The sequence below is a fragment of the Polyodon spathula genome, chromosome 22 (genome assembly GCF_017654505.1).
Source record: "Polyodon spathula isolate WHYD16114869_AA chromosome 22, ASM1765450v1, whole genome shotgun sequence".
NCBI classification, from domain to species: Eukaryota; Metazoa; Chordata; class Actinopteri; order Acipenseriformes; family Polyodontidae; genus Polyodon; species Polyodon spathula.
The window spans coordinates 17365620-17380868 of record NC_054555.1 but is presented as its reverse complement, the minus strand read 5'-3'; the positions used below and the strand labels follow the sequence as shown (position 1 = coordinate 17380868).

Here is a 15249-nt window from a genome sequence, read left to right as displayed (position 1 = left end):
GGTCCTCATGAGTGCCAGTTTCTTCCAATCGTTTGATGGTTTTGGCCACAGCAGTTACAGACACTTGCAAAGTTCTTGTGATTTGTCTTAAAGATTGACCTTCATTTCTTAAAGTAATTAGACTGTCTTTTTTTTTTTTGTCATTTTCTGCTCCCTTACATTCAGGAATGACAAACGTGTGCCTATGCTACCTATATTTATAATAATCATGGACCCTCACCTGTTAACAATAATTGGTGACAAAAGGTTAATTAGGTAACATGCTAGTTAACTCAGAGAACATCTAACAAAGACACTTTTATACTTAGGCCAGTGTTCTAACACTGTGCTATACACATTTCAGACTTTTAACTGACTTGGGCTTCAGACTGAAATCCCTTTGCTTTGGGTGACCATTTCATTGAAATTGACAAGATTTACATTTTCATTTAAAAATGTAATTTTTGAATGCAATTAACTTATGATTATCAGCTTATATAATTACATATATCATTTAAAGAATTATTAAGTGTATATAGACAATATAGGTACTTATTTTCTTGTGTTGTTTTTTTAAACCCTTTTGTTTGGCCCTTGGACCCTTTTATTTTGTGTTTTGAAAACTATTTATTTTGTTGTTTAATAAAACACTACACAGCCACGCAGTTTTTTACTCTGCATTCCTGCCATTTGTGTACTGCTTTCCTGGAACCTGACGTCACTCACATCACACATCATGGGATCTAACAGTGCCATAGACGACCCAGGCCAGGATCCGAACTGCGGGTGCCTTTATTTTTGTTTTTCTTTTTGAGAAGTATTTTTTTTTTTTAATATGGGAAGGAACAGCCGCTAGAAGCAACAGCGGCAGCAGCAGTAGGAGCCACCTCGGCAAGAAGAGCCGTGGTCTAACCATGGGAAGGATGGCCCGGGTGCACCTGGTGCAGCCACTTGGAGCACCGCTGGCTGGCTGCCTGGAGGTGCCTCCAGACTGGTGCAGTAGCTGTGAGGGTTCCGGACACAGCTGGAGATAATGCCCTTTTGTGTGACCGGTGGTGCAACAGCCATTGCAGCCTGCACTAGAGTAAGAGTGCAGCACAGCTTCACTGCCATCTACCAGGTATACCTTGTGGATGAGGGGTGTTCTGGTTGCAGTAAATTCGGGCACACAGTGGCCATTTGCCCCTTCCAATATCAGGGAGAGGTGTTGGCTGCTCAAAAGCCAAGACCAGGCACCCCAGAAAGAGCCGTGAGGAGAAGGGCTGCTATCGCTGGTGCTACCAGAGCAGATTACTTAGCGGGAAATTTAGGACTGGCTGGTGGACCTCGTGGGGGACATGAAGAGGGACCTCCCAGTGGCAGTTAACATCCTCTGGGCTTGAGATGGGAAACAGTGGGAAGGTTGGGAGCAGCCCAAGTGTCCCATGTCCAAGAAGGGGAAGCCCGAGTTGCCATACCCGAAGGAGCTGATGTGAACAGTGCCCAGAGGGAACGTGTCTGTGTGTTCAGAGCTTAGAGGGAAGGTGCATGTGTTTCCAGTGCCCAGAAGGGAGGAGCCTGAGTGTCCAGTTCCCAGAGGGGAGGAGCCAGTGTGACCAGTGCCCAGAAGGGGGAAGCTTGAGCATGTAGTACCCAGGAGGGGAAAGCCCGAGCATCCAGTGCTAAAGAAGGAATCACCCCAGTCTCCAGTGCCTAAGGGAGAAGCCCAGCTGTCTCTAGCACTGAAGGAAAGCTGTCTGCTGTGTTTGTCGCTAAGGGCAGGTGAAGGCTGCCTGCCGTGGCTGACACAACTGGCAGGTGAGGACTGCCTGCCATGCTTGTGTCCACTGGCTGGTGAAGATTGCCTGCCATGCCTGTCATGCCTGTCTCAGCCAGCAGGTGAAGACTGCTTACTGTCCTGGTCTCCACTGCCTGGTGGAGACTGCCAGTTATTCTTGTCTTCATCGCCAGGAGGAGACCGGATGCCGGGCTTGTCATTGGCCGAGAGTGATGTCCTGAAGGTTACGCTGCCTGGGGAAGACATCGGGAAGGTCCTGCTGTTGTTGCCTGGGAAAGACGTCATGAGGTTCCCACCACCGATGCCAGGGGAGGATGACTCGCTGTCCCAACTACCACCGCCAGGGAGAGACGTCTTGCTGTCCCTGAGGCTAGGGGGAAATGACTTGTTGTCCTCACTGCTGAAGCTTGGAAAGGACATCTTATTGTCTCTGTTGTCTCTGCTGTATTGGTCTTCACCCCCAGAGGGAGTAGCGCAGGAACTGCTGCTCCCTCCATCACCACCAGAACTGATGTTCCATCCACCTCCACCAGAGGGAGTAGTGCAGGAACTGCCACTCCCTCCACCTCCACCAGAGGGAGTAGTGCAGGAACTGCCACTCCCTCCACCTCCACCAGATGGAGTAGCACAGGGACTGATACTCCCTCACCTCCACCAGAGGGAGCAGAGCAGGAGCTGCTACCCCCTCAACCTCCATCAGAAGCAAAGCTTGAGCTACTACTCCCTTCTTCCCCAGTAGAAGGAAATATTAGTTAGTCCCCACCTGTGAAGGAAGACAATAGTCTAGTCAGTCCCAACTGGGAGATGGCCTGCTGGGTGGAGTTGCATCACCTGGGGATATCGGAACTGCAGTGAACGGGGATGCCGAAATCACATCGCCCGGGGGGGTGCCTAAGTTATATCATTTGGGGATGCTGATCATCGACTGCACGGAGACAGGTTGCTGTACCCGCTCCAACACCAGTGGGAGACAGCTCATCATACCTGTTTCTTCCGCCAGAGGGAGACGGGTCATCATACCCACCTAAACCACCAGAGTAGGATGGATTGCTGTACCTGCTCCCATCACAAGGAAGAGAGGTGAGGAAACAGCTTCTACCTTCACCACCAGAAGGAGAGATGCCGGAGTTGCCTCTCCCTCCACCCATAGAGAAGAACCAGGGAGGTGAGGCCAGTAAACCCCAGCAGTCGTTGCACCTGATTCTGGACAAGGCACAGCTGAGACGTGCTAGGTTGATGCCAAAACTGAAAGGACCAACTCTAATGTTACCTCTATCTCCACTGCTGGCCGAAGACGGATAGCCTGGGGTTGCCGTCTGCTCTATATCACTTGGGGTTGCTGTCTGTTCTTCATTGCCTGGGGATGCCGCTTGTGCACCACCGCCTGGGGATGCCGCCTGTGCACCATCTCTTTGGGGTGCCACCTGCTCCGCACCTTCACCCGGAGTTGCTGCCTGCCTTGCATCAATGTCTGGGATGTTGCTGGCCTGCCTTTGCCCGAGATCGACAGCCTTCTTTTGCCTGGGGTCATCTGCCCTTTATATGATGTGCACTATATAATTCATTATAATTGTTGTTATTTTTCATTTGTGTATAGATATAGATATATATTATTCATTTTTGTGATTGTCCTGTTGTTTTTTTTGGATCAGCAGGGAGGGGGTTAAAATCCTCCCTAACAAATACATATGAGAATGTGGCTGGAGCCTTAATTGGCTAAAATTGTTAATTAATGATTGATTGGGCTCCAGCCACAGACTATAAAAGCCAGGAGGAATCCTTTGTCTAGATAGAGTGGTTTGGTTTTGAAGAGACACAGAGTAAGTGTTACCTATAGTAGTGTGTATATATCAATAAAAAATGAATGAATGTCTGCTGACGCCTTGAGACTCAGAGAGCAAGCAATTACATCACATAGCAACCGTCGCTGACTTTCAGGATCTGGGTTAGATTAAAAAAGAATGATGTTTGAAAAACATATTGCATTTGTTTGTGAAGAAAACTTTAACCATCTGTGAACAGGATGGCTTTACTGGTGACATCAGTCCAGGAAATGAATGCACTTCATACATGCAATTGCAGGGCAAAACTAGGAAGCAATGGCACTCAGCTTTTATTAAACAAAATGATTTAACAGAACAAAGACTTTACAAATCAAAAGGCACAAGGGCCAAAACAAACAAACAGAACAAGGAACAAACAAGTATTGTGCTAGTTTAAACTTTCTTGATATTTCTGTTTACCTCCTCTCTGTACTCTCATTCTCCATTCACAAATATTCATTCCGTTGCAACCAAAGCTGCAGGTTCTTATAGTGGTGACGAGGGATTTACCACTATAAGGATTTATCTCACAAGGTATTTTAAAATAATAATAAGATATTGGTAGACGGCACCTCACTCCTCCTGCCAAACGTGATACATAATAATACAACAAAAACTAAATACAAATCATAATCTGCCAAAGGCCAGGGAATACCCTGTCACACGTCTTATATGTGATTATATTATATCTTGATTATCAATCAATCAATCAATCAATCAATCTTTATTTTATATAGTACCTTTCATAGTGGACCACTATCACAAAGCACTTTAAATTATATTATGCCCTGCAGCATCTAGAGAAACACGTTCATATTCTGATTTCAATTGAACTCGATCAGGGGTCTGCCATTCTACCTGCAAACCCCGGGGACTCTTAGATCTTTCAACGACCTCAAAGCCAGACAGCAACCTATCGACATGGTTGAAGGATTATGTGACTAACTAATAGATTAACATGGAGGGGGGTGGGGGGCAGTGACAATTAAATGGCAGTGAAAATTACCATATTCCTTCAATTTGACGCTGCTGCGTTTATTTTAAATTGATAAAAATGACTGTGGTGCTTAAAAGAGGATGGCCTTTATTAATAATACTATGATCTTCTGCAATATTTTATTACATGATTTATGACATTTTAAAATTATCTCAGAATAGCAGTTTGATTTCTGTAAAAACTACAATATGTTTAACTACTCGTTTATTTTTTTTCTCACTGTAACTTGCTTGTTTGTAATTTCTTTGCAAGAGAAACCGAAACTAAATCTTCTCGTAGATAGTAAGCACATACGGTACGGTAATTACAATTGAACTGAAAACAAAACAGCAAAACCACGTATAAGAACTTCAGAAGGACTGCTGTTCTGTAAGTAGTTCATCTTGCATTTTCTTTCAGAACTGTACTACCATAAAATAAAATGTGCTTACTGTGTGTGTGTACAGTAGTTTGTAATTTATGTGCTAGATTGAGGCTCCCATCTCTTTAGGGCGTTACATAGTCAGTGTTGTGCATTTATTTGTTAAGTGTGTGTGTTTTTTTTAGTAGGGGGAGAAAAAAAATACCTTACTGTTTCTTTATTGATAGCTGCGTTTATTCAAGGGTGGACTCTGTTATAAAGCTGATTTTTGACTGCGGCATCAATACGAGGGCATCTTCAAATTCGAGGGCGGCGTCAAATTGAAGTAATACGGTATTTGCATTTATCAAAATCTGCAGTAAAGAAAAATAAACAATCAGAGAACCAAAATAAATAATGGGTGGGTGTGATAATGTTGCTACTGCCAAGAAAGTGGATTTTAAAGACTTTCATTTTCAAAGCTTTGGTTTAAATGAGTTACAAGCAGCATATAAAGAGGTGTTCCAATGTTTACCTTTTACATTTGTATTTGCATTCTGTGAATAATGTTTTTTGGGGGATGTGGAAGGGGTGTGGGTAATTCACTGACAAGGAGACAGACAGGTGTATTTGGGAAACACCACACAGGTGCCCAGTTTTATTTTAGGCCGGCTCTTTTTTTTTTTCCTTGTATTTTTCTCTCCGGTAGAGGGCACTGTTGACCGTGGGCTGCCTATCAACGATGATAGACAGCACCACGGAAATACCACAGCTGGTACACGACCTGCAAATGCACTCGCAGGTGCTCAAAGAAATAATAATGAAAACAGAAGGCGAAAAGAACAAGGGAAAATAAAACAGTAATAAAACTACAAATAAAAGGTGCTGCACTCGGCAGCGTTATCCCGGTCGCCGCTACCCGCACGACCCGGATCACCGTCCTACTCTCTCGGCTATCTCGCCTGCTCTTTCACAATACGCCGGGGTCTGCCCAAGGGTTCCCCGCTCTCTCTCTCTGTCTCGCTGATTCCCGGTCCCGAATCAAAGTGTCCGCACCCTTAGCGCGTCTAAGTGGGCAGACCTGAGGAAACAACAGAGCGTTATTTTATAGGACCGACAATCACCCAAGACCCGCCTCTCGGCCATTCAGAGAGGGGGAAAGTCCACACTCACACTTTCCCACCTCCCCGTGTCACTGCCATGACTCACAGGCGGTTGTTGGGCGACTGCCGCCCTCTTCCTGCAGCCCGTGAACACGCCAGCAGAGTCAGCACAGATCTCTCCCTGTTACAGGGGAGAAAACATCTGCAGTATTTCACTTGCCCTGTTTGCTCTGTGCCACATATTGCATTATAGACACATATTTATATCCCCCAGATATAAACAACAGGAATTACATGGGGGCTTTTTTTCACATTTAAACAGGAACTCAGGAACCTGAAGCAGATTTCAACAGTTTGGAAAATATATTTGTTTTGGAAACACATTTTGAGACACTGTGTTTTAAATATCACAATCTGACCTTGGCAAAGATGAACAGTAGAGGTGGTTTCACTGGGGCGCAGGTGCTCTTTATTCTTGGTCTATTCTTGGTCAATTGCTCTGAATGGTGAGGTGATTGCATCTTGGTTCTAGGCTGCCCTTCAGTTGCCATGGCAACCCAGAACCCCAAGTTTCTGTAACACCTATCACATCATAGTTACTTGTTAGTGCAGTAGCTTCAAGTTCTAGAATTTTGTTTCTGATACTTCTAGCATTTAGATAAATACATTTAAGGGTTGTCTTACCTGAGTTGTTGTCCTTGTTTTGATGCGGTCTCCTTTCTGTTTTTTTGTTGATTTCTCCCCCCTTTCCAGTTTAAATGCTTCTGAACCTGCTCGAGGATCTTTTCTCCAAGTAGACTTGTTCCCTTTTTATTTAAGTGCAGTCCGTCCCGTCTATACAGATAGTCCTTGTTGTAGAATGTGGTCCAATGATCAAGATAGTTGAAGCCTTCCCGTGTGCACCACGTCTTCAGCTATGCATTTAGATTAATTATTTCCAGCTCTCCATATGGTCCTTTGCAAGGTGCTGGTAGTAAACCAGAAAATACCACAGTTTTGGTATTGTCTTTTAATTTCCTTCCTAGCTCTCTTATTATGGTCTGTCTCTTCCAATGTTGTTTGTACCGATGTGGACGACTACTACCGGATCATCACCTGTTCATTCTAGGAGCCTGTCCACGTTCTCAGTGATGTGCTTGACAGAGGCTCCCGGGGGAAGGCAGCACACTGTTGTAGTAAGGGGGTCCAAACTGCGAATTGAACTTGCTGTGTTTCTCAATATGGAGTCCCCAACAATCATGACCTCCCTTCTTTTTGCTATCTGGTCACCACTGTCAATATGGTCCTGGATGTTGTTCCTTTCGTTCTCTTGTTGTTGGTTCTGCTCATCAAAATTTTGAAGTGACTCAAATTTGTTGGTTGTTTCTTTTTTTCCCTGCTTCTGCCTACCTGAACCCATCTGTTCTGACCTTCTATCTCCCTGGTGGCTTTCAGTCTGTTAGGGGTGGTACAGACTTCCATGAAATGTGGGTGTGCCAGCTCCTCAAGATCCTGTTGCTGTCTCACTTCTTCCAGCTTCATTTCTAGCATACTTATTAGTTTATGCAAGACCTGGATCGCGCGGCACTTTACGTACACTTGGTTTAGCTCCGCTGGGTTTTCTCGGATTTCCCACATCAAGCAGGTGTCTCAGATTACTGGCTTGAAGACCATGTTGATGGGGTTTTTTTTAAGTTTAGTTTCTTCTCAAGCCATCAACCTGCTTTCAAACTGCTTCGAAACTGCTCTGCACTTTTCCACGCCTGTACTTCTCCCACGCTGTCGCTGGGAAGACTGAAGAAAAGGCAGTCTGGGTGATTCCAGTGCCTTTACAGGTTTGACAGCGTTAATATTTCAACACAATAAAACAGGGTATCGTTATCATACCCAACCCTTAGGCTAAACATGCTATATATATATTGATATAGAGAATACATATAGAGAGATGTTTTCCAATGTACAACACCCACTCTGTTTAATCGTTCGAACCCAGGATTCAAATATATTTTTTGGCAAGATTCAAGAGAGGCTTGGACCAGTATATTTTGAGATAAGCAAAAATCTTACATCCATAAGAACATAAAAAGTTTACAAACAAGAGGAGGCCATTCGGCCCATCTTGCTCATTTGGTTGTTAGTAGCGTATTGACCCCAAAATCTCATCAAGCAGCTTCTTGAAGGATCCCAAGGTGTCAGCTTTAAAAACATTAATGGGGAGTTGGTTCCAAGTACTGCTCCTTAGAGTAGCTATCCAGCATTCTCCCCTCTCTTGGACGACAGTGAAGACATGTCTTGGTCCGCTGCCAAAGCTTCTTGCATCAAGTATGAAAGTTTCACGTTCAGCAGATGTAGCTCTTGCAATCCAACGTGTAGACTTTCCCAACCCTGCAGGGGTCTATCACCACCATCACAGATAACAGTGCGGATCTGGAGCCTAGCTTTCTGTTCTGTATTTTCTGTCGAATACCTAGGAACATGACTTTTTTTTTTTTTTTTTTTTTTTTTGAGGACAGAGGGGTGGATGCAGAAAACTGCAGCAGCAGTTGATGTTCTTGCTAAAGCGACTTGGTGATCTGTATTGAAGATGAGTAGCCGGAACTTTTTACATTCATTGATTGTTCCAGTGTTGCAGCAAGGATTACCACATCCTGATGTCTAGAGATGAGATACTGACCATCCTATGTGTTGGTTAATATAGGATCGATCAGCGGTTTGCTACTGTCATGTCTGCATGGAATGGAAAAGGTGAACTCACATTCAGAGATGTGGGTTTCACAACTCCAGTCATTCTCCTAGTGGAACTCCTTAACTCATAATCAAGACAGATTCCAGTCTCGTACCACATCTCTCACCATGTATTAATGTTGTAGTATTTGAGAGGAAGAGCGGACATATTAGATGGGAATTAGCATTAGCCTTGACTGTGGAAATGCTGCCATAATCAGAGTATGGAGGAAAACTGGAGCGTTGAAAGGCTTTCTTGCTTCGGAAAGATATTTACAGTTGAGGCGAGAGAGAATGCATGATATGAATGTTCTCCCTTGAAATAATGCAAATTTCAAAATTAAAGTGTCCAAGGGGAGATAACCAGTTGCGTTTAGAGATTGAAAATACTTGGAAGTTGATAATGAGCTGACAAATGTACTCCAGGATTTGTCTAGGCTGGTTTCGGATTGACAGTGACCCGGGTGTTTCTGAGGAAGGCATGATTAAAAGCATCTAAAATATCTGCGTTTGAGAGCTAAGTGCAGCGCCTAAATGCAAAGCCTGCTGCTTTGACGGATTAATAGCGTCGGAGGCTGTAATGTAACAAAGCGAGAGTTAATCGAGGGAAATTAGGGCGTTAGACCAGAGGAACTGCCCACCAGGGCAAAAAGATCAATGATCGGGTGCTTCCCGATATTTTGTGGGTCACTGTTCTGATGGGCTAATGCTGAAGACTGGGAACAGAGCCGGGAAGGGGACGGCCATGATTTCTTTGTCCAGCTCAACTGGAGTTAGAGATTCGGAGATTCTGGGTTTAGAGGAAGCAGAAGGAAGGTTTATATGGCGAGTCTGTGACTGTGGGATGATGCAGAACGTATGAGTAGTTGTTGCTGCGTAACAGTGCAGAGTGTATGAGTAGTTGTTGCTGCGAGGCAGAGCGGAGCGTATGAGCATTTGTGACTGCGGGGCAGTGCAGAGTGAATGAGCATTTGTGACTGCGGGATGGTGGAGTGAATCTGTGTCTGACCGCGGGCGTGTGTGGAACTGACTATGTTCTATTACTTGACCTCGAATCAACAGTGAGGGTGCGTCACGTCGGATGGCGGCTGCTGATTGGAGCCTGAAGCAGATGCAGTAGCTCGGTTGTACTGTGGAATGGATGGATGAGGGTGGGTCCGACATCGGATTGGAAAGGGAAAATTGTAATGTCGGACCTGGTCCGACATAGGACCGCAAGGGGTTAAATCTTGTTTACACTTTGTCTTATATTCAAACTTAACAGATCCTCTGTTATAATAAAATATTTACACTTATATTCTGTTTGATTTATTTTAGAATACCTGTGTTTAGCTTAAAGATTACTTTCAGATCAAGTCTTACTACTTAGTCCAAATAAGATACATGACTATGAATCTATTAAATTATAGTCAACTATAGGCTTGTTAATTTAGAGAAAAATAGCAGCATTAACAGGCAAAAACATTTATTCTAGTTCAAATATTCTGTTTCTGTTTACTTCAAACATATTCTTTCTCTTTAGAGAGTTTACTTCATTCTGCTCCTTATTAGATCAGAATACTTTTTAAAACCTCTGTGCTTAGTTGCAATAAAATCAAATAGGGATAATGTAACTTTTTTTTTTGTTTTAAACATTCTTCTGTCTAGAAAGGGTTACTTTTTAATTTTGTTAATTTGCAATACCTAGTCTCTGTGTTTAGTTTCCCAAAAACTATGACTTCATCTTCAAGTTAATTAAATGAGATGCCTGGCTTCCACGTGCGACAGTCTTTATTAATTTAAAGATAGGGGAGGCCCTATTTTTAAGTCTGACAGCTTCCAAGAGTTTATATGCACTCTAGTAACAAATTATAATTCAGATACTTCAATATAGAAGTCTCTTATAAATTGTAGTTTGATATACACAGAAGACAGGAGGTTAATTTTAATTTAATTTGGCAGCAAATGCAACCTTGAATATTAAAACTTAGGACTGCTACACTTTGATACAGACAAACATCCTTCTGCATTTACTAAAGTTATTATATTAAGTCTCTTATTTTAAAATCTCAATTTTCTTATTTATTTACATTTTTTTTGTTTGTTTTTTTCTTTCTCTAGTAGAACCATAAACTTATTTTAGTTAAATTGTTACTCGTAGAGTTTGCCATTCTGTTCTCGCTGGGTCGGAATGTTTGAGGTTCTAATGCCTTTGCCTGATAAGGGAGGTTTGGACTTTAAGTAGGTCGGCCTGACCTTTTTGTACAAGGAGGTCTCTTTTCAGACCTTAGCCATTCACTAATAATACTTTTCTACTGCTATACTAGAATAAATAGGAATATAGAATCCTACAATATTCTCATAAACTAATAGAGAACATTATTCTTTTTTTTTCTGAATAGGGTGTTTGAACAATTTGTTTAATATTTCTGCTGACGTTATATTCTTAAATACATTATAGTCATTACAATATTTGTTGCAGTTTCACAAATGTTCAATTTGTATCCCAAAGATCAGCCTGCTTCCAGTAGCTGTGACAGTCTTGGTTCAGTTTCTGCTCTCAGCGAGTCTGTCAAAGCCACCACAGGTGTGGATGACAGTCTTTAATAGCCTGATACCTGCAAAAAACTTAAATCTTGCTAGCTGGGCTCCCATCTCTACATTCTCATTCCCATTGTCAGTAGGCAAACACATTTTAACTGAATCTTGGTCCATCAAAGAACTGCATACCCTTGCAACCAAGACCTTCCATGCGAAAGGATCTAATGACTTACAGCACAAAAGGGATGTGCCGTAACCATCTGTGACAAAGTCTTTAATTAATGGCTCTGGTGAGGTCTCCAGGATGTCTGTAAACAGATAGCCATCATGTCTGTTAATGGTAAAGTTTTTGTTTGTTTTCTTTGGAATGCTTTGAAGTAGGATTTGTGGCTTCAGATAAGGGGGTTGTAAACCATTTGTCTGTAACAGGCTTGGTAGACAACAGACTTTGCAATAAGCATTCCGGTTATCAAAGGATTTGAACTTTATAAAGGTTTAGTTTACAATATAATATTCATTGTTTTCTCTCACAAAACCTATAATTACTTCCCTGTGTTCTTTAAAAGTACTTCATTTTTCTATATGTAGTGTAGACTTTTGCACACTCATACTTCTAACAATAACGTATTCCTCAGGAGGAACAGCTGAGATCCCACGAAAACAAATTGAAGCAGGTTGTTGAAGAAGTGGAGGAGCACAGCCTGCACCCTCCAGATAAAAACCTCAAATCTAAAGAAACCGAGGAATATCGGATCCGAGAACACTATCTGACATTTGAGGTGAGATCACGTTGTATTACACAGCCTTAGTTATTGCTATTGTATAAACATAAGAATAATGAGGATCCAGCTCACTACTCAGTTAGCTGGATTGCAGGTTCTTTGGATATGTATAAACTATTTATATTTGGGAGTCAAAACCTGGGACTATACGGGGTGTAAAGAGGCAATTGTCTTGGTTGTGTTATCAAAGGACGTCCACTGACCATCAGGTTGCTGGGCTGTTCCAGGGGATTTCTGTGGTCAGGGAATATAATTGGACATTCTACACTGAAGAGGAAATAGGGAGTAAAATAAATCAATAAAATAAATCTGGGGATATATGGAGGTGTCTGTCCATACGTACTCATGTCACTCGCATCCACACACCATTGTACTCTCCAGTTACCTAATCAGTTTCATACACAGGCAGATATACAGATGTCTCCATACATCCTCAGATTATGATGAACTGAATAAATGCTGAAGATCTGTCAAGTTTCAACACAATTGGACAAGCGTTTTTTTCAAGAAAACATAGATGACACAGAGTCAATCTGACAGCCCTCCATATACCCACATTTAAGCAGGCGGGGGTCTGTAAAAAGGTTGTGATTTCATGGGCTTGTCCTGCATATTCATAAACCTGTTCCTTCCCTTCTGAACCTTCAAGCAGGTAGGACATATAAACCAATCAAAGAGAGGAGAGGAGTCACAAACCAATGAAATGTTTCTGATTGAACAGGTTGGATTTTAGCAGCCATTGTTATGAATTCAAATTTTAAAAAATGACTTGATTTAATAAAAATCAAGAGTATATATTTATTTTTAGACAATCTTTGAAATCCTGACTAGCCAGTACATTTGAACAGCTTTCCTGTGTTATTTTTTTCTTGTTCTCTCTGTTCCCTATGAGTGATTGTCCACAGGCTGCATTGCAAGGGAATGTACACTTTGTGCATCTTTCTAGTCAACTAAATACTGTCTTTTAATTAACCTCCACAGAAAAGCCGATACAACACATATATTAACCTCTTGAAGGCTAAAGTGAAGGTACAAACTGATGATCTGGACAAAATTGAGGCAAGTCTTTTCAGCAGCGAGAATGATGAAAGTTACTTAAGGAAGACACAGTCAAGTCCTTCACTAAACCAAGGACACCTTTCTGTAAACGGGAAAGCTGAAAAGGAGATTGTGGAGCAGAAGTGTTAGGAAGAAAACAGACCATGCTGACATCAAACCTGCTTCAGTTCACAACGAGCACAATGAACTATGACACTAGACCCCAGCTGGGTGACTGTTTAACAGTGACCAAGCTGCAAACAGTATGTATCTTCTCTTTGTATTATGTGGGAAAACTGCTCTTTTTTAGTGCGTATATAAATAACTTTCCATTCATTCCAGTTTATATTATAAAAGCACATTGACTGTTACTTTGTGTGCTCAAGGACACATGCACATTTCCAGTGAGGCTGCTCCTTGCTGTTGCAGCTAATTCCATTCATGCTTGATTTATGGTAATTACTTCCAGTGCACAGCTTCTGGCTGCATGGAGACATGATTCCTTTTTTGTTTCTCTTTATTTCTTTTCTGAAAATATTGTGTTGCTTCCAGCACATCAGCTAACAGCAGGACTGCAGGGTCACAGCTGCTGAGGTTTTAACAATAACAGAAACCAGTTGAAACAGAAAAGCACCACTAACTGCAAAAAGAATGATGTCAGCAAACTAAGGTTTACAATTTACTGATTTGAGAGTTGTGTGTGTGCTACCCCTCATTTGGTATTAACGTTGATCAGATCCTATACATTTTCTCACGTATGTGTCATTCACTGTATTTGATTTCCAATTCTTTTTTTTTTCAACACACCCTCTAAATATGTTTTTAAAAGTCAGAGCTCAGCATGATTCATTGCAATATTATAAGATGATGATGCTTGGTTCCCCACCGGACCTTTGTGAGAAAAAAGATAAGAGAGTGAGACGAATGTGTTTATTATACCTGTGCAAGAATCTTTGCTGACAATTGAGATGGGCTAGCTAAGGTAATTGCTGCTGCATAAAAGATGGATTGTGTTTGTCATCACAGGGAAGTTCACACGTGCATTCAGATTGGGAGGAGAGTGCTGACAGGGAAGCTCACACAAGCTCACATTCAGATAACCCTATCCCCTAACCTTAACCCACACATACTCCTACTCGTATTGGCCTTTAAGAGGCTGACAGTTTACAGTAAAAATGTCAGCACCTGGAGTGAGAGGAAAATTTCCTTCCAAACAGCTTTTAAAACACTCAATGTGGAAGTTAATTGCCATCCGTTGGTACTCGTTGTAAAGGTGAGGGAAGGACAGCTTATCTTGTTTTGAAATTAACACATGAATAAATGGATTTATTCAATACCTGCCAATAAATACTGCGTAAAGACAATTATACTTACAAATTAGGCTAAGTTTCTTACCTTTCAGCTTTTATTTATGATGCAAAAAGCCCTTGTGCCGGCCTGACTAGAAGTATCTTGCTGTAAACCTCAAGCTCAAGCTAAAATAAGTTTCAAAGATGTATGAAAAACAGAAATCAAACAATAATTGGATGACATGAATCATACGTAAGTGAAATGATTATTTAATTCTATATACCCAATTCATTCTATCTTTAATAGTACCATCCTAAAAATCATAAACCAACTGGAACAACCTATTTCCACTGCATTAATATTGTATTTCATTAAGAGTGACACTAGTTGATTTAATATAGAGTTAAATGACTGATTTAGATTTAGAAATTAATGCCATCTACAATGTCAGGAATCTAACAAGTGATTGTTGGTGCTTAACCCAACCTGGGTTACAATGCAGAGTCTGTCTTCACAATTATAACGAGATCTTGCAGGGAATTGTGATGCTCACACAGTACCTGGGGTATGATTGACTGAGAAAGCCTCCTAGGTGGTTGACTGCTTGGACTATTTATCTTTTAACCCATCTTTCCCAGCTACTAAAAAGCCAGAGCCCATAGCCTTGAGTTTAGCAAACTGGTCTAAAGTGTTGTTTATTTTGTATTGTGTATTATTATTATTATTATTATTATTATTATTATTATTATTATTATTATTATTATTATTATTTATTTTGAAGCTGATAATAATATGGACCTTTTTTTTTTTTTTTTTTACTGAATCTCATTTTGGAATCCACAATATGGCCTGTGAATAGCAATGTGCCAAATGATACTGTGTTGCTAAGCAGATGCA

General features: G+C 41.6%; 1 protein-coding gene across 1 annotated transcript in view; it reads left to right on the top strand.

Annotated features, from left to right (window-relative positions):
• The window catches only part of LOC121296849 (PH and SEC7 domain-containing protein 2-like), a 249354-nt gene extending 234326 nt beyond the window's left edge, over nucleotides 1-15028 (top strand). The window contains exons 14-15 of the mRNA XM_041222713.1: nucleotides 11878-12021; nucleotides 13006-15028. Coding sequence (XP_041078647.1) covers nucleotides 11878-12021; nucleotides 13006-13212 — 351 coding nt within the window. The 3' untranslated portion in view covers nucleotides 13213-15028. The remainder of the gene's footprint in view (nucleotides 1-11877; nucleotides 12022-13005) is intronic.
• Nucleotides 15029-15249: the final 221 nt, after the last annotated feature.